Source organism: Rhinopithecus bieti, unplaced genomic scaffold, assembly GCF_001698545.2.
Source record: "Rhinopithecus bieti isolate Rb0 unplaced genomic scaffold, ASM169854v2 scaffold_980, whole genome shotgun sequence".
NCBI classification, from domain to species: Eukaryota; Metazoa; Chordata; class Mammalia; order Primates; family Cercopithecidae; genus Rhinopithecus; species Rhinopithecus bieti.
Genome location: NW_016803338.1, coordinates 719,658 through 739,690, shown reverse-complemented (window position 1 = coordinate 739,690; position 20,033 = coordinate 719,658). Strand labels below are relative to the sequence as shown.

The 20,033-nt window shown below is 38.7% G+C and overlaps 2 protein-coding genes across 4 annotated transcripts in view; one reads left to right on the top strand and one right to left on the bottom strand.

Moving 5' to 3' along the window:
• Positions 1–1,956, top strand: part of NIF3L1 (NGG1 interacting factor 3 like 1) — a 48,209-nt gene extending 46,253 nt beyond the window's left edge. The window contains exon 8 of the mRNA XM_017876125.1: positions 1,333–1,956. The gene's annotated coding sequence lies outside the window, so the exon portion shown is untranslated. The remainder of the gene's footprint in view (positions 1–1,332) is intronic.
• The window catches only part of ORC2 (origin recognition complex subunit 2), a 58,987-nt gene that overhangs the window by 23,095 nt on the left and 15,859 nt on the right, over positions 1–20,033 (bottom strand). For all 3 annotated transcript variants that reach the window (XM_017876042.1, XM_017876051.1, XM_017876061.1), the window contains exons 5-8: positions 16,413–16,502; positions 6,733–6,764; positions 2,907–2,967; positions 747–940 (exon numbers count right to left, since the gene is read on the bottom strand). In XM_017876042.1, coding sequence (XP_017731531.1) covers positions 747–940; positions 2,907–2,967; positions 6,733–6,764; positions 16,413–16,502 — 377 coding nt within the window. The remainder of the gene's footprint in view (positions 1–746; positions 941–2,906; positions 2,968–6,732; positions 6,765–16,412; positions 16,503–20,033) is intronic.

Genomic DNA, 20,033 nt, shown 5'->3' with positions numbered 1-20,033 from the left:
CAGGTAGCTGGGATTACAGGCACACACCACCACACCTGGCTAATTTTTGTGTTTTTAGTAGAGATGGGGTTTCACCATGTTGGCCAGGCTGGTCTCAAACTCCTGACCTCAGGTGATCCACCCGCCTTGGCCTCCCAAAGTGCTGGGATTACAGGCATGAGCCACCATGCCTGGCCTAAAAAGTTCATTTTTTTTTTTTTTGAGACCAAGTCTTGCTGTCGCCCGGGCTGGAGTGCAGTGGGCCGGATCTCAGCTCACTGCAAGCTCCACCTCCGGTTTACGCCTTCTCCTGCCTCAGCCTCCCGAGTAGCTGGACCACAGCGCTCAGCACCTCGCTCCGGCTAGCTTTTGTATTTTTTAGTAGAGACGGGTTTACCGGTTAGCAGATGGTCTCGAACTCCTGACCTCGTGATCGCCCGTCTCGGTCCTCCCAAAGTGCTGGGATTACAGGCTTGAGCCACCGCGCCCGGCAAAAAGTTCATTTTTATACAATGGAATTGAGATGTCACTTTTAAGATGTACTATTTAGCATATACTATGGTATTAATTCATGAATATGTAGACAGGCCAGAACAGAAAGTCAAGAAGTAGAAACTGATATATGTGGGAATTTATTTGGAAGGCTGAGAAAATATAGAAAAGTGATGAAAAAATATTATTTTGAGAGATGTGGATCTCTTCGGGTAGCCTATCTTTGAGATATTACACAATTTTTCTTTAAGGTTAAAGTCTCTCTCTTCACTTACTGTTTTATCTCTTTTCATTCTCTTAGAAGGTATTTCTTTGCAAACAGGAGCTGAAACTACTCTATTCTGAGCTGGAATCTTTTGGCTGAATATGACTGCATTAGTGTCCTCTTCATGTTCCTGTGCAACTCCTTCATCATCCTCTGAGTTGGAAGCAGAATATTCGCTTTCACTGTCAGAATGAGACCTTGGAACTGTGGGGGGAAAAATAGCAATTTGGACAATTTCATGGTTTGACAAGAGAGGCATTGTGGTTACATAAAGGAAAGAGTGGGGGCTCTGAAGTAAGAGTCTGAATTCTGGTTTTGTCATTACCTGCTCATGATTTCACCAGAGCTAATTAATAAATTCTCTCAGTACCAGTTTATTTATCAAATTAATAGTACATAGTTTAATAAATCATTAGGAAGATTACACTGAAATGTATATAAAGCCACTAATAATGCCTGACACTCAGGAACTGTGATAGAAATTGTTAACACCGTTCTCCTTCCCTCTTCCTTGCTAACAGAACTCCAGTTTTGCAAAATACGGCAATGTGCCCCATCCTAGGGGATGATTCATGGTAACTGCCTTTTTCTTCTAGGTACCTGCTTTCCCAGCCTCTGCTCCAACTATGGTTGACTATGTGACCCCTGGACCAATGAATTGAGGGAGAATAGCTGGCAGTTCTGGGAAAGATTTTCATCAATTATGTAAGAAAAACCCCTATTTATACCCATCGTTTAAAGCTATGAAAGCCATTTTGCAACATGAAGTATCAAACCTCAAGATGAAAAATGCTGGTGGCAGAGTAAAAAGATAGGAACAATCTGGGTCCTTAATGACACTGTTGAGTCACATCAACCATGGAACTTGCATCTCCATATTTGTTTTGATGTAAGGTACCTAAATGTCTATGGCTTAAACTACCATTATAGAATTTTCTGTTGCTGCCTATTGACAATGTCATTCTAACTAATACAGCACTCAATAAATGGTACTTATGATTATAATTATTACTAATACATACACATACACCATCCCAGAGTTGATTCAAGAATCATCTTTTTAGACAAACCACAACCCCACCCGTACAACTCCCCAGAAATAATATAGCTAATTTTACACTTATTAAATAAGAATAAAGCCAGTTTCACAATCAACAGGCATAAAACTGTTTTTAAAAGCTAACTTACAAAATATGAGTGAAAAAACTTTATACTGCAGAGGATTATCCCAAGTCAGCATGTAACAAATGTAAATATTAAAAAAACAAAAAAAAAGGCTTGATTTTGTAAGCACATATAGCTTAGCAGATTCAGATGTGCATTGACTGCTGCTCATGGTATATGCACAGCTTAGAAGTGGTGGCAGGTACCAGAAAGTGTCTCTATCTTCTTTACATGTATGCTTCCTCCATGTAGGTATACATGTTTTGTGGTGATTAAGAAGGAAGAGGGAAGTTCACCGTCTCTCTAAAAAACAACCCATCTTTGGGATAAGGAGAAAACACAAGACATGGGATATAGCTGACATGAAATAACAATCACAACTATACAGACCTTTTACTGCTTTAATATACCAATCATTTAGCATTACCAATTTTATGGTGATTAAAAATACAGTTTTAACAATTCTATGAAATCCGTACCTTGAAAAGAAAGGGCTATGAAGTATGAAGCCCTGATGTTAGGCTGAATTTAACAATGTTGGCTAATACTACTCTTGTCAAGGGTCAACAATATGAAAGGTGTTGACATTTTCCTGATATATAAAGGTCCAGTCATTTGCCCCAAAGTTAAATATTCAAAAATCTGAAACGATTTTTAATTTCCTAGAAGGCAGGAGCCATGTCTGTTTACTTGATTTTGTTTAGCATTCAGTACAACTACGAATATTTAATATTATTTCATTATAAAATTTCCAAATAAATCAATAGAATACTTTCCAAACTGTCTCAAAACTATCTTAAAAGGCATGTTATTTCTTTGGAAAGACCTTTTAGCTGACTTCAATATACACTGACCACAATGTGAAAGACATGGTGCTAAGCGTTGCAGCTAAAAGCCAAAGATTCAAAACACCAAGCAGTCTAAGTCTAGAACCTATATACTTAACCATCATTGCCTGTTGTTTAGATGTTGCTTTTATAAAATGTCATGTAAAAGAAATACGTACCTATTAATCTTTTTCTTAGACTACGAGGTGCTGTTGACAGAAATTCACTTTTGTCATTGTTCTGTTTAAAAACAGGAAAAGCATTAAATAACAACATGGAAGTTAATGACTGATCTGAGTGAAAGAGGCTAGAAAAGAAAATATTTTGCTTTCAATAGACTGCATTAGAGCTAGATGAGCTTACTTCCTAGAACTAGAAGATAACGACAAATGAATTATTTGGAACAAAACAAGGGTATAACAAAAGAAACAAATTCCAAAGGATTACTAGAGTGATTCTAGAAATTGAATTCTGTATCATTTGTAAAGTATGTATATACTTCTATTATGTACAGAAAAAATATGAGTATATCAGCCTTTTGAACTACTTCCACCTATCAGATTAGTAGAACATATATATATATATACACACACACACACATATATATATTTTTTTCTGAGACAGAGTCTTGTTGTATCACCCAAGCTGGAGTGTAGTGGCGTGATTTCGGCTCACTCCACCTCACTGCAACCTCTGCCTCCTGGGTTCAAACCATTCTTCTGCCTCAGACTCCCAAGTAGCTGTGATTATAGGCGTGTGCCACCACGCCCAGCTAATTTTTGTATTTTTAGCAGAGACAGGGTTTCACCATATTGGCCAGGCTGGTCTCAAAACTCCTGAACTCAAGTGAACTGCCCACATTAGCCTCCCAAAGTACTGGGATTATGGGCGTGACCCACCGTGCCCAGCCCAATAGAGTATTTTTTTAAAAGATAGTATTACGTAGCAATCGTAAGTATGAAAGGGAATGGGCACTCCTATGTATATAGCAATGGGCCTTTTAATGTGCTAGAAATTCACTGGTGTTAAAGTATTACATTCTTTAAGGAGAGAAATAGAGATTTACACTTTCTTACTTTCTGTAAGAAATTTAAAATTGTAATTTTAATTTAACAGAAATAAAAAAATTTCTGTTACAATTAAAAAATTGTAACTTTTTATAGAAGTACAAAGAATTTTTTTATAGAATACTTTAATACCATAAATTGTTAGCACATTAAAATATGCACTGTTATATACATGTAAATTTCTAACAGTATTGATAAAAAAGTTAAGGTACCCTGTGATTTTGTCAACATGAAAATATGACAAAAAAAAATTTAAGTTTATTGTCTTGTGATAGATTGTTGGTGTCATTAAAATCTGATTTGGGATATTAAGAATAGTACTCTAGGCCAGGCGCAGTGGCTCAACCCAGCACTTTGGGAGGCAGAGGCAGGCAGATCACCTGAGGTCGGGAGTGCGAGACCAGCCTGACCAACATGGAGAAATCCCATCTCTACTAAAAATACAAAATTAGCTGGGCATGCTGGTGCATACCTGTAATCCCAGCTACTTGGGAGGCTGAGGCAGGACAGCTGCTTGAACCTGGGAGGTGGAGGTTGTGTTGAGCCGAGGTCATGCCATTGGACTCCAACCTGGGCAACAGAGTGAAACTCTGCCTCAGGAAAAAAAAAAAAAAAAAAAAAAAAAAAAGAATAGTACTCTAATAACTGAGCTAATCCCTTACCGATGGAATTACAGTATGTCTCAAACTTTTTTGATCAAGATCCTCAAAAATTTTTACATTTTATCATCTTGACCCAGTACATGTATATATATAAACCAAAAAAATTATAAAACATAAATTTAAAATTCTGTTCTACTTCATTTGTTAAAAATGCAGTTTATGTCCTATTAAACTGATTTCAAGATTGAGTATTGAGATAACTTATATATATCTACACAGCTTAAGTCTGAGAATTCACACCAGTGTCAAAATAACCACTGCAGAAAATTCCTGCTCAAAAAGACAAGACTAATAAATAATTTCACTACTTGCTATAGAAAATTTCTGCAAACTAATCTCTCTTGACAGTTTGCTCATTTGGGCTAACTGTTCTCCCATCAGGACAACAGATTACTCCCAGGGCAAACAGCTTATCTTATCAACAGTTTAGTTATCAAGATACACTTTAAGACACGATCTTCATTGTGTCTACCAATCCTAAAATATCATGCCCCAATTCTGCCCAATACCAATCAGTTTACCATCTTGAAAAACCTGCCTTAAGCCACTTGAGCTCAGGATCCCCAAGCCCTATACATATTTTCTCTTGAACTTGCTTTTCTAAGGCAGTACACTAAGATTCTGTCACAACGATGTTGTCTCTTATTGTAATAGGTAGCTTTGTTTCATCAACAGGTTTTCCTGGTCTTTTGGGAGAGCTGACAATATCTACTAATGGGTTATAATCTATAACTTGAGAAAGAATAAATTCTTGATTGGATTATGGCAATGAGCTTTTTTTCCTTTTATAGTGATACAACACACACGAAATAATATAGGAAAAAAGCATTATTAAAGACAATTGAAATTCTGGCATGTCTAATCCCATACATAGACTTGTCTAAATAGGACATTCCTGCACAGGCCATAAGCATGGCCTTAAATGACGCATAAGAATCACTTGAACCCAGGAGGTGGAGGTTTCAGTGAGCTGAGATCGCCACCACTGTACTCCAGCCTGTACTCTATACTGACTGTGGAGGCAAAAGTGACTCCATCTTGGATGCTAATCCATCACGTTAACTTCTGATTAGCCCCAGACTCATGAATGCCTCCTGATTCCTACTTTATTTACTGTCTTCTGTGAAAGAACATGTCAACCTTGATATTATCACACAAATTACTGGCTACAATGCATATAGCATTCTTGCTGTCTTGACAATTAAAGAGGGTTGCCTTTAATTATCTTGCTGGAACATGTATACCCTTTCCTTATGCTATGTAAGCCGTGGCTCTGGGGAGTAACAGTGAAGAGAGCTACCTGTCTTGTGGCTGCCCAAGACCATGCTCCTGTCTCTAATAAAATACCCTTACTGACAAACTAAACTTGTCTGCCTTGTCCTTTGGTTTCTTGGCTTCTTTGGCATTTGGGGGATGCTTTGCATATATGGCCCTTTCATGGAACACTCACCACTTGAAAAGGCATAATGAGAAAATTATACCACAGAAACACAAAGGAGGCCAGGCGTGGTGGATCACTTGAGGTCAGGAGTTCAAGACCAGCCTGGCCAACATGGTGAAGCCTTGCCTCTACTAAAAATACAAAAATTAGCCAGGTGTGGTGGTGCGCACCTGTAATCCCAGCTACTCAGAAGGCTGACGCATAAGAATCACTTGAACCTGGGAGGTGGAGGTTTCAGTGAGCCGAGATTGCCACCACTGTACTCCAGCCTGGGCGACAGAGTAAGACTCCATCTCAAAAACAAACAAACAAAGAAAAAACCCCACAAAGGAGGAGTTAAAAATTGTCAATTCCTTTTAATTACTCTGAAATGGATTTGCCTAAGCCAGCCTAAGTTTTTAAATGTAAATTATAAAAGGATAGAATAATGGATCTAATGCATCTTGGGATCAAACTGCACGACACTGCCCCCTTCCTCCTGCAAATGAAATAGAACATGACATATAAAAGCAAAACCCCCAAAATTTTCAGGGCTGCTACACACAGCAGAAAAAGCATAACAGTTGGGTCTGGGAGGCCTGGCTTCATTTTCTAGCTGTTCTCCTTCCAGTCAAGTGAACTCACACAAGTCACTTCACCTCTCTGAACCTCCAATTCTCCATCTATAAGTTAAGATATTTAACTGCCAAATATCTGTAAATTACAAAGCACTATATAAATTAAGAGATCAATTTTTTCATTGAATTTCTGACAAATTTTCATCGAATTTCTGATGATTTTTCATCATGTCTTACTTTGTAACACTAAGGCTTTTGCTTTTTAGTCAATCACTTACCTTCGGCTGAACCTTGTCTGAAGCAGAATGGCCTAAAGAATGAAACAAAAATCCATGACTTACTATGGACACTTTTACTTTTCATTGTGGTCTAGTTTCATCAAAAGTAAAGTTTCCAGGCATGGTGGCTCACACCTGTAATCCCAGCACTTTGGGAGGCAAGGCAGGAAGATTGCTTGAGGCTAGGAGTTCAAAACCAGCCTGGGCAACATAGCGTGATCCTGTGTCTATTCAAAAAATTAAAATAAAAAAAAAAATAAAAAAAAAAAGATAAGCAAGCTAGCAGCTCTGTACCATGAGAAAGCTACCACCATATTTTATCTTGAATTTAAATTAATTCCTCTCCAACCGGAGGAATTATCACTATTCCATTCCATGATCACTCACATTATTAACAGCTACTTCCTGCATTTCTGTAGCGGTTCTACAAAAAAAATTGGAGTCCTTTTAAATTTGATTATTGGAAAGGTACCAACCTGTCCCAGGAAGCAGTTGGGCTTCACGCCTGAATCACTAGCACTTTGGGAGGCCAAGGCAAGGAAGGGATCGCTTGGAAGGTCAGGGAGTTAGAAAACAGCCCCTGACCTACAGGGTGAAACCCTCAATTTTCTACTAAAAAAACAAAAATAGCATGGGTGGTGGAGGGCAGGGGCCTGTAATCCCCAGCTACTCGGGAAGTAATGAGGCCAGGAGAAATTGCTTGGAACCCGGAAGCAGAGGCTGCAAATGAGGCCATGATCATACGCACATGGCATTTCTCCAGCCTTATGTTGGAACAGAGGTGAATGACTCCTCAAAAAAAAAAAAAGTACAATAAGCCAGGATAATTATTCAATATGGGTTGGCTATAAGCCCTGTTACGTGACAAGCCGCGAGGAGCATGAGATCACGTAATAGAGCTCCAGGAGTTCAAGGCTTAATAGTGTGCCTGTATTTGTGGCCAGTGAATAGCCAATGCACCTTCAGCCTGGGCAACATAGCGAGATTCTCCCATCCTCTAAAAAAGAAAAAATAGTAACAAAATAGTCGGCAAGGGGACATTATGGTTCCAAATCCAAAAAGAAAAAATATAAATAAGGAGAAACACAATGTACACGTTTTAATTCTAGTTAGAAGGGATCATTCCAAAAATAGCCGCTCCACAATCTGTAAGACTTCCCAAAACTCCAAAAACGCCTTATTTCATATAGTACTTCCCCCGCAGAAGTTCAAATCTATCATCTAACAATAATTGGCTAACTTTCATAGCAAATGACAACAGGAACTTGAAAAAGATATTTCGGGTTAGCCCTGTCAAATTTGCACCAACTTTCTTTAGCAAGAGGAATTTTTCCCTCGTTAATGTCGAATAGCTAAACACGAGTAGCTACATGAGTTTGAAATATTAATTGCATTTTTTTAAAAGAATTTTCACAATAGAAAAGAAAATATAAATAAAAACAAACAAGCGGCACAAAACGTCAACATGCCTTATCTTGAAGCAACTATGAAAAACTCTTTTCCAACAGAACCAATGTAAGCTGCTCTTACCCACCTTGCCTACCTTCGAGGAACATTTAATCATAATCCACGGATCATTCTTCAAACTGAATGAAACCTTTTTTTTTGGGTGTTTTTGCCTAGTTCTGAAGCTGGTAAACAAAGAAATATATAAAACCTTTTAAGAACAACCGTAGATTTAAAGAGGGAACATAACCTTTAATTTCGCTTAACAAAAGTTCCTTTTAAAAACCTTTTGCTACTTTATCAGAAAAATAATCCTGTCCATATTAGGGGTAGTACTACTTTTCACCTTATTAGCTGTCTCTTCCCAGCATCTTCAAATTTTCCTTCATATTACCCACAGATTTCTTAAAAAAAAAAAAAAAAAAACTTTGACCTTGCTGCTTTCTCTAATTACCATACTCTCCTCTCCATCAACCACTTATGTTCCTTTCACTTCTTACCATATATAGTTGAGGCACATCTTTGATGGGGAGTGAGAAAGAAGGGCCAGAAAGTGAGATCTAAACTCAAGTGAAAACTGTGCAGAGTTAAAATTATACCTTAAAATCTTTTAAATCTTCCAGAAAATGTGGAACAGTTTATTTTGAGCCAAAAATTCTATAATACATATAAATAATGCATAAAATAGAGTGTTGAACAGATGGCCATTTCTTCAACTGAGAATAAATGAAATAGTGGTCTTTTGTTTAGGGGCCATTTTATTTTTACTTTAACAATTTTCTTTCTCTCATTTTTTTTTTTTCTAAAGACCAAAGACCAAATCACTTATAATAGGGGCCATTTAAAATAAAAAAATATAATTGTTATCTTTAATGATGCTCTCACACTCACACTATGAGAGGCATGTGGAAAATGAACCCAAATAAATATATTTACATTTTCCAAGTTAACTCTCACACTGGGACACTGTTCACTGAGAAAAAGGGCACATACCAAATTAACTGCTTTTTTTCTTTTTTCTCTAAATCGAGAAGGTGTAGTTAAATTTGTACAAGTGAAAGCCATTTTACTAGCTCCTAAACCTTTCTAACCTGCCCCCATTTTTATCCTCCAGTCTTGAAACTGACCCAAGATACTCATAACAATCTCTACAAATGAATTGGCTGCTACTTTTTTCTTAATCTCTTTGGCATTCTATATGATTCACTAGGTTTTTTTGTTGTTGTTGTTTTGCTTTTTTTTTTTTTAAATCTCCCTTAATATTATTCCTCCATTTGAATCTTATGACATTATCCTGGTTCCCAAGCTACTGGTGGTGGTTAGTCCATCTCTTCTTCACTGTCCTCAGCCTCCTCAACATTCTAGGCATACTTAAGGCTCAGTCCTTGCTCTTCTCTTTATGTCATTTCTGGATTAAAGGCTGATTCACAGGATAGGGAAAAAACTTCATATGAAAAGAAGCAACAAAAGCAACTTAGCTGAGATCATTCTGGTTTTATACTGAAACATAAAAATGCTCCACCTGATTTTAAATAACTATAAAACTACAAGGAGCCAGGGAGAAAAGAAGAAAAAGAAAGAATTGAAGAGGAATAAGAACAAGATAGTCTTTTTTTTTTTTTTTTTAGATAGAGTCTTGCTCTGTTGCCCAGGCTGGAGTGCAGTGGTGCGATCTCAGCTCACTGCAACCTCTGCCTTCCAGATTCAAGCAATTCTCCAGCCTCAGCCTCCTAAGTAGCTGGGATTACAGGTGTGCATCATCATGCCCAGCTAATTTCTTGTATTTTTAGTAGAGACAGGTTTTCACCATGCTGGCCAGGCTAGTCTCAAACTCCTGACCTCATGATCTGCCTGCCTTGGCCTCACAAAGTGCTAGGATAACAAGTGTGAGCCACCATGCCCGGCCAAGATAGTCATTTTTGTGAGCACACAGAGATAGGCAGACATTCCAACACCTCTTGGATGACTCAACATGTCTAATAAGCACCAGGCACAATGCCTACTACAACTACCTATCACCCAGGAGTGCAGTGGTGTGATCATGGCTCACTGCAGCCTTGACCTCCTGGGCCCAAGCCATCCTCCCACCTCAAACTCCCAAATAGCTGGGACCACAGGGGTGCACCACCATGCCTATCTAATTTTTAAATTTTTGTAGAGACGGGGTCTTCCTATGTTGCTCAGGCTGGTCTCAAACTCCTGGCCTCAAGTGCTCCTCCCACCTCGGTCTCTCAAAGTGTTAAAATTACAAGCATGAGTCATCACGCCCAGTGGTGAACCACTATTTAACACATAACTTTTTGTTTAGTTATGACTCTGAATGGCAAAAAGTTACAGTGTTTCTTTACGTCAGGGGTCAGCAAGCTATAAGTCTATGGGCCAAACCCAGACTTTCCACTTGTTTTAAGTACAGTTTTATTGGAACACAGCCACACCATCCATATGTATTGTTTGTGGCTGCTTTTCAGCTACAACAGCCAAGTTCAGTAGTCACAACAGAGACTGTCTAGCTCACAGAGCTGAAAATATTTACTGTCTGGCCCTTTACAGAAAAAGCTGGCTGACTTTTGCTCTGTATTAATCATCTACATGCACACTTTCAATGCATGTGTACAGTTTTTATCATTCTTTTCTTGCTCCTGTGTCATATTTGTTTTCGATGATATTAAATGAAATGTAATGGCATGGCTGTTGACTCTATTAATACAAAATTAGGCCTGAACATGGTGGCTCAAGCCTATAATCCAGTACTTTGGGAGACGGAGGTGGGTGGATCGCTTGAGTCTAGGAGTTCGAGACCAGACTGGGCAACATGAAGAAACCCTGTCTCTACAAAAGAACAGAAAAATTAGCCAGGTGTGGTGGCGTGTGACTTTAGTCCAAGCTACTTGGGAAGCTGAGGTAGGAAGATCGCTTGAGCCCAGGACATGGAAGTTGCAGCGAGCCAAGATTACACCACACATTCCAGCCTGGGCAATACAGAGAGATCCTTTAAAAAAAATGATGTTATTTGTAGGTTTGTAAAAAAAAAAATAGGGCATACATTTTGTATCTTTATATTCATTATTCTAATAATTCATCTATATTGTATTTTACACAATAAACTGGTCTCTAATGATAGCTTTAGATCAGTCTGTTATCTGGTCCTATCTAACCAATCTATTTTCTTCTTTTTTTACAAAAGATATTTATTTTCTTTTACCTCGTTTATATTTATCTGCTCATCTGTTGATGAACATAGGTTGATTCCATATCCTGGGTATTGTGAAATAATACTGCAATGAACACGGGAGTGCAGATATCTCTTCGACATACTGATTTCATACCCTTTGGGTATATATCCAGTAGTGGGATTGCTGGATCTCAAACTATTTTTAATTTTCCCATTTATTTCTCCAGCCTGATTGAACTCCTCACTTTCTTCTCTACCTGGTAATTCTACTTTTGCTCTTTTGTTTACATTTATTTTCTTACCCTAGATACATTCTCTGTATTTTACAAAGCCTTCCTATCTAACCTATAGTCTATTTCTAGCCCTATATCTTGGTTAGCCCAATTATATGAAAATCTTTTTCTTTTTTTAAATTTTTTTTATAGAGATAAGGTCTCACTATGTTGCGCAGGCTAGTCTCAAACTCCTGGGCTTAAGCAATCCTTTTGCCTTGTCCTCTCAAAGTGTTGGGATTATAGGCGTGAGCCACTATACCTGGTCAAAATAATCATTTATACTCAGAATAACATATGATTTTCTGGCAGATCATGTTATTTATTTAATATTAAGGCATTCTATTTTACTGATATATTTAGATGTAAACACAATTAGCAACAATACTTAATGAGTCAATGAAATTCATTAAAGAACATCGTAACTAAACATGGGTTGTAACTAAACAAAGATTTTAGAAGTCTGATCAGTCTGTCAAATTGTGTTCCTGAAATTTCATGGTCATAATAATAAAAACTAAATATCTATAAAACTATCTTCTCATGACTTTAAAATGTGTATTTGTTTCAGCTGTGATGACAGAAATGCACAGAATGAAGACAATATTCCAGTTTTATGCAGCGCTTACAAATACAACACATTATCATCTTTAAGTTATGAGCATGCTGATTCTCCAAATGGAGAACTACTACTTGATTACTCCTGTGAGTTCTATTTCACTTCACAATAATAATTCTCCTCTTTCTCCAGTGGTATTTCTTTGTCCTGCACCATTGTCCTAGGGTTTCATTTTGGTCTTGGTGTCTATTTTATCTTTCTTCTAATAATTACATCAGCATTTCTCTGGTTTCTCAGTGCTCCTATACAGGATTCAGTCATTTTTATAGATTTAAACAATCTTCATGTTCTGGGTTCAAGTGATTCTCCTGCCTCAGCCTCCCAGGTAGCCAGAATTACAGGTGCGCACCACCACATCCAGCTAATTTTTGTATTTTTAGTAGAGATGGGTTTCACCATGTGGGCCAGGCTGGTCTTGAACTCCTGATCTCAAGTGATCCACCTACCTCGGCCTCCCAAAGTGCTGGGATTATAGGAGTGAGCCACTGTGCCCAACCAAAAAAACTTAATTTCTTGAAGTAGATAAATATATACTAAGAAAGACATCAATTAATGTAAATTATTGTATGTACCATGTTATGTTCAAAATCAGAAATGTATTTAATGTTACACCTTTTAGAAAAACTAAACTGATTTTGGCAATTGATTAACTTATATTCAGAAATACAGGTTTTATAATTACTTCTCATATATTCCTCATCAGTGTCAACATTTAACATATTTCATTTTTACTTGACCCTGAATGTTTACATGTGTTATTGGCTACAGTGATTGAATAAAAACAAACCACTGAAGAAATATCCATAGGCGTTTTATACTTATACATTGTAAGCCCCCTTTTTCAACTATTAGATTTACCAGGTGGATAATTATTCTCTTGTTCCTGACTTTTTGGTATTTCCAAACCTTATATTTATATACCTTTATAATTTTCAAAGTACTTTCACATATATTATTTTCCTTCCTTACTGCTTTCAAAATGATGACCCCCTCATACCACAAGATCGAAATACAGTGCCATCTGATTTTTTTGTTGGTTTTTGTTTTTTTGAGACAGGGTTTCACTCTGTCACCCAGGCTGGAGTGTAGTGGTATGATCGTGGCTCACTGTAACCTTGAACCCCTAGGCTCAAGTGATCCTCCTGCTTCAGCCTCCCAAGAAGCTGGGATTACAGGAATGCACCACCATGCCTGGCTAATTTTTAAATTTTCTGTAGACACAGGGTTTCGCTATGTTGCCCAGGCTGGTATTGAACTACTGACCTCAAGCTATCCTCCTGGCTTGGCCACCCAAAGTGCTGTGATTACAGGTGTGAGCTACCATGCCTGGCCTGAATTTTAAAATGACAGTTTAATTTTAAGGTTATAGTAATTTATTACAGCTTAGTTCTCTGCAAATCAGCAGTTGAAGTGTAATTGGTATAGTTGGTAACTCAAGTAAGAAAAATGTTAGAAGACCATTCCTAATAATTTTATGTAAGCATTTTCTGTAATATAAACAACATTTTCCATATACAGGGTAAAACTCTGTTTTTTGTTTTGTTTTGTTTTTTTTGTTTTTTTTTTTTGAGATGGAGTCTTGCTCTGTCACCCAGGCTGGCATGTAGTAGCACAATCTCGGCTCACTGCAAGCTCTGCCTCCCAGGTTCAAGTGATTCTCCTGCCTCAGCTGCCTGGATAGCTGGGACTATAGGCACGCACCACCATGCCTGGCTAATTTTTTGTATTTTTAGTAGAGATGGGGTTTTACCATGTTGGCCAGGCTGGTCTCAAACTCTTGACCTCAAGGGATCTGCCTGCTTCCTGCCTCAGCCTCCCAAAGTGCTGGGATTGTCCAGCAAAACTCTTATTTAATCATTAATTCAGAATAGCTCTATGTGACTCTCACTTGTTACTTCAAAAAAGTTTGTGAAGAGACTAAGCTATGGCTGGGCACGGTGGCTCATGCCTGTAATCCCAGTATTTTGGGAGGTCGAGGCGGGTGGATCATTTGAGGTTGGGAGTTTGAGACCAACTTGGTCAACATGGTAAAACCCCTTCTCTACTAAAAATACAAAAAAATTGGGATTGGGTGCCAAGATGGCCGAACAGGAGCTCCCAGCGTGAGTGACACTGAAGACGGGTGATTTCTGCATTTCCAACTGAGGTACCGGGTTCATCTCACTGGGGCGTGTCGGACAGTCGGTGCAGGACAGTGGGTGCAGCCCAATGAGTGAGAGCAGAAGCAGGGCGAGGCATCGCCTTACCCGGGAAGCACAAGGGGGAAGGGAATTCCTTTCCCTAGCCAAGGGAAACTGTGACACACAACACCTGGAAAATCAGGTCACTCCCACCCTAATACTGCGCTTTACCAAGGGTCTTAGCAAATGGCACACCAGGAGATTGTATCCTGCGCCTGGCTCCGAGGGTCGCATGCCCACAGAGCCTCCCTCATTGCTAGCGCAGCAGTCTGAGATCTAACTGTAAGGTGGCAGCGAGGCCTGGGGAGGGGTGCCCGCCATTGCTGAGGCTTAAGTAGGTAAACAAAGGGGTCTGGAAGCTGGAACTCGGTGGAGCCCACCACAGCTCAAGGAGGCCTGCCTGCCTCTATACACTCCACCTCTGGGTTCAGGGCATAGCCAAACAAAAAGCAGCAGAAACCTCTGCAGATGTAAATGTCCCTGTCTGACAGCTTTGAAGAGAGTAGTGATTCTCCCTGCATGGAGTTTGAGATCTGAGAACGGACAGACTGCCTGCTCAAGTGGGTCCCTGACCCCCAAGTAGCCTAACTGGGAGACACCCCCTACTAGGGGCAGACTGACACCTCACACGGCTGGGTACACCTCTGAGACGAAGCATCCAGAGGAACAATCAGACAGCAACACTTGCTGTTCAGCAATGTTCACTCTTCTGCAGCCTCCGCTGCTGATACCCAGGCAAACAGGGTCTGGAGTGGACCCCAAGCAAACTCCAACAGACCTGCAGCTGAGGGTCCTGACTGATAGAAGGAAAACTAACAGACAGAAAGGACATCCACACCAAAACCCCATCTGTACGTCACCATCATCAAAGACCAAAGGTAGATAAAACCACAAAGATGGGGAAAAAGCAGTGCAGAAAAGCTGAAAATTCAAAAAATCAGAGCGCCTCTCCCCCTCCAAAGGAACGCAGCTACTTGCCAGCAACGGAACAAAGCTGGACGGAGAATGACTTTGACGAGTTGAGAGATGAAGGCTTCAGACGATCAAACTTCTCAGAGCTAAATGAGGAACTATGAACCCAGCACAAAGAAACTAAAAACCTTGAAAAAAGATATGACAAATGGATAACTGGAATAACCAATGCAGAGAAGTCCACAAATGACCTGATAGAGATGAAAACCATGACACGAGAACTACGTGACAAATGCACAAGCTTCAGTAACCAACTCGATCAACTGGAAGAAAGGGTATCAGTGATTGAAGATCAAATGAATGAAATGAAGTGAGAAGAGAAGTTTAGAGAAAAAAGAATAAAAAGAAATCAACAAAGCCTCCAAGAAATATGGATTATGTGAAAAGACCAAAAGCATTAGGAGATATACCTAATGTAAATGCCGAGTTAATGGGTGCAGCACACCAACATGGCACATGTACACATATGTAACAAACCTGCACGTTGTGCACATGTACCCTAGAACATAAAGTATAATTAAAAAAAAAAAAATACAAAAACATTAGCCAGGTGTGGTGACACACACCTGTAGTCTCAGCTACTCAGGAGGCTGAGGCAGGAGAATCACTTGAACATGGGAGGCGGAGGTTGCAGTGAGCCGAGACTGCACCACTGCACTCCAGCTTGGGCAACAGAGTGAGACTCCACCTTTAAAAAAAAAAAAAGAAAGAAAGAAAGAAAAAGAAACTAAGCTACATATTTTGGAGAGAACTAAAGAAAAACAGACTGTGCTTATGCTACAAGAAGCTTATAATCTAGCTGAAAACAGAAGACATCTGAGCATGTAAAAAACCAAATGAACTTAATTGTGCTTAATATAACATCCTTCTTTTAGGGAATGTCTCATTATTCCCTAAACCATAGGGAATCTGTCTTCATTCCTATAGGAAATGCAGTAGTATGATAATCACGGGGAATGTGGTTAAATCTACCTTAGGAAAGATGAATAATAGTTACAGAAATCAGAAAAGCAACATACCTAATTTAGCCATCTTTTCAGAGTGTTTCCTATTCTGAAAAGAATAAACTTTATTTCCACCACCTGTAGCAGAGCCATTTTTCAATGATTCTGAAAGAAAAAATGCAACATACATTTAGGAAAAAAGAACAAAATTAACAGAAAAAAAAATTTTGACAAAAAACTAAAGATTTGTACCCCTTACAGCCTTGCATAAAGGTTTAACTATATTTATATATAAAATATTTAGAAATACATTGTAAAGAAAACAGGCTATGGAACTGTTTTTATAGGTTTTAATATGCTATTCAAAGATACACAGACATCTATGTAAAAATACAAAAACATGGCAAAACCCCAGATTAGAGGGATATGCATTCAATTCATAACAACAGTTGCCCCTGGGGAGGGAGGACTAAAGGGACTTTATTGGTTATATTTATTTTCTGAAGCAAAGATGAAAAGTACAATTGTTGAGGTTGAGATTTAAACAGCTGTTTTATGGTAGAAGCTTTCTTGGCCGGGCGCGGTGGCTCACACCTATAATCCCAGCACTTTGGGAGGCTGAGCCAGGTGACCACGAGGTCAGGAGATCGAGAGCATCCTGGCTAACACGGTGAAACCCCGTCTCTACTAAAAATACAAAAAAATCAGCCGGGCATGGGGGCACACACCTGCAGTCCCAGCTACTCAGGAGGCTGAGGCAGGAGAACTGCTTGAACCCAGGAGGCGGAGGTTGCAGTGAGCAGAGATTGTGCCACTGCACTCCAGCCTGGGTGATACAGCGAGACTCCAACTCAAAAAAAAAAAAAAAAAAAGCTTTCTTAACAGATGCTGACTTAACTGACATTCTTCAGTCTCCTCTTTAAATATCAACTGCTACCTACAACACAGTGAACATTCATTTCTAGTATCCTACTCCCCAACACAGTAATTTCCAACATGTGGCCTGAGGGTTGCTAGGATCCCTGAGGTCAAAATTACTTCTTAATAATACTAAGACATTAATTACCTTTTGATTCTCAATCAAGAGTGTACAGTGAGGTATGCCAGAGACAACATGATGTGATAACAAGTTATCATATTAACTAATGGAATGTGTGAAGCAGATAAGAAAATCCAGTTGCCTTCAATGAAGCCAGAAATTAAAAATATAAAACAATGCCCTCCTCATTACGTTTTGAAACCGTTGTTTTCATTTAAATACATGTGATGTATTGTCAATACTTAACGAATTTATTAGAAAATGTCAAACTTTCCAAAATGTGTGCTCATCCTCCTTATTGCTTAAGCTTTCCTAGTGATCTGTATTTCCACTAACACTTGGTTTTATCCAAATTCCTTAATCTTTGTCAAACAATGGGTATAAACTGAATCTCATGAAGAGAGGTGTCTTAATTTGTGTTTCCTTAATCATTACTGACATAGAACATTTTTTTACAGGTATCTTCTCAGAAAAATAACCTTCTTTACACTGTGGCTTGTCTTTACACTCTTTTTATGGTGTCATTTGAAGGAAAGTGCTGGTTTCTTATAAAATAGACTTTACACTAGTCTTTTTACTGTCGCCATAGTTTTGCATTTTCCAGAATGTCATATAGTTGGAATCATACAGTATGTAGCCTTTTCAGATTGGCTTCTTTCACTTAGTAACATACTTTTAAGGTCCTTTCATGTCTTCTTCATGGCTTGATAGCTTTTTTTTTTTTTTTTGAGATGGAGTCTCGCTCTGTCGCCCAGGCTGGAGTGCAGTGGCGCGATCTCGGCTCACCGCAAGCTCCACCTCCTGGGTTCACGCCATTCTCCTGCCTCAGCCTCCCGAGTAGCTGGGACTGCAGGCGCCCGCCACCACGCCCAGCTAATTTTTTGTATTTTTGGTAGAGACGGGGTTTCACCGTGTTAGCCAGGATGGTCTTGATCTCCTGACCTCGTGATCTGCCGGCCTCGGCCTCCCAAAGTGCTGGGATTACAGGCGTGAGCCACCGTGCCAGGCCGGCTTGATAGCTTTTTTATTTAAGTGCTGAATACTCCATGCTCAGGATGTGCCAGTTTGTTCATCCATTCATCTACTGAGCGACCTCTTTGTTGCTTCCAAGTTTTGGCCATTATGAATGAAATTGCTATAAAGGTCCACCTGCAGGTTTTTGTGTGGACATAAGTTTTCAACTCATTTGGGTAAATACTAAGGAGCATAACTGCTGGATTATATGGTTAGAGTATGTTGAGTTTTGTAAGCAGCAGCACAGCTGTTTTTCACGGGGCTGTACCATTTTGCATTAATTAGAGATAGATGAGTTCTTGTTGCTCCACATCCTAACCAGTATTTGGTGGTATTGGGGCTTTGGACTTTGGCTATTCTAATAGGTGTATAGTGGTATCTCATTTTGTTTAAATTTGCAATTCCCTAATGATATGATATTGAGCATATTTTCATATGCTTATTGGCCATCTGTTTATTTTCCTTGGTAATAAAGAATAAAAATAGATGGCAAATACACATATGGTAACTGTTCAAATACCTATTTGCCTATTTTTAATTGTTTTCTTATTGCTGAATTTTAAGAACTCCTTGTATATTTTGGATTAAAAGTCCTTTATCAGACATGTCTTTTGCAACATTTTGTTCTAGTCTGTAGTCTTCTCATTTTCTTGAGAAACAATGAATGGTAATTAGTTGAATTTGTCAATCTTGTCTTTTGATTACATATTTTGTAAGGAAACTTTCTATAATCAAGACCAAAACCATATTCTATTTTCATCTAAAAGCATTTACAATTTGCTTTTCATGTTTAAATAATTAAGGTAATTAATCTGTTTATAAAGGGAGATAGAGGGTCTTTTTTTTTAAATGGGAATATACAATTGTCCCATCACCATTTACTGACCAGTTCATCGCTACCCCAGTGATCTGCAATGCTACTCCTATATCTAGTTTTCATATATGCACAAGTCTATTTAAGGAGAACTTGTTACTGCAATTATAGAACTACAACTAGAATATATAATTAGAATACAGAATGTATAACTATATATTTATATTATTTTTTATTTATTATACTTTATGTTCTAGGGTACATGTGTACAACATGCAGGTTACACATGTATACATGTGCCATGTTGGTATGCTGCACCCATTAACTCATCATTTACATTAGGTGAATCTCCTAATGTTATCCCTCCCCACTCCCCACACCCCACAACAGGCCCCGGTGTGTGATGTTCCCCTTCCTGTGTCCAAGTGTTCTCATTGTTCAGTTCCCACCTATGAGTGAGAACATGCAGTGCTTGGTTTTCTGTTTTTGTGATAGTTTTTGAGAATGATGGTTTCCAGCTGCATCCATGTCCCTACAAAGGACATGAACTCATCCTTTTTTATGGCTACATAGTATTCCATGGTGTATATGTGCCACATTTTCTTAATCCAGTCTGTCATTGAGGGACATTTGGGTTGGTTCCAAGTCTTTGCTATTGTGAATAGTGCCTCAATAAATATAAGTGTGCATGTGTCTTTATAGCAGCATGATTTATAATCCTTTGGGTATATACCCAGTAATGGGATGGCTGGGTCAAATGGTATTTCTAGTTCTAGATCCTTGAGGAATCGCCACACTGTCTTCCACAATGGTTGAACTAGTTTACAGT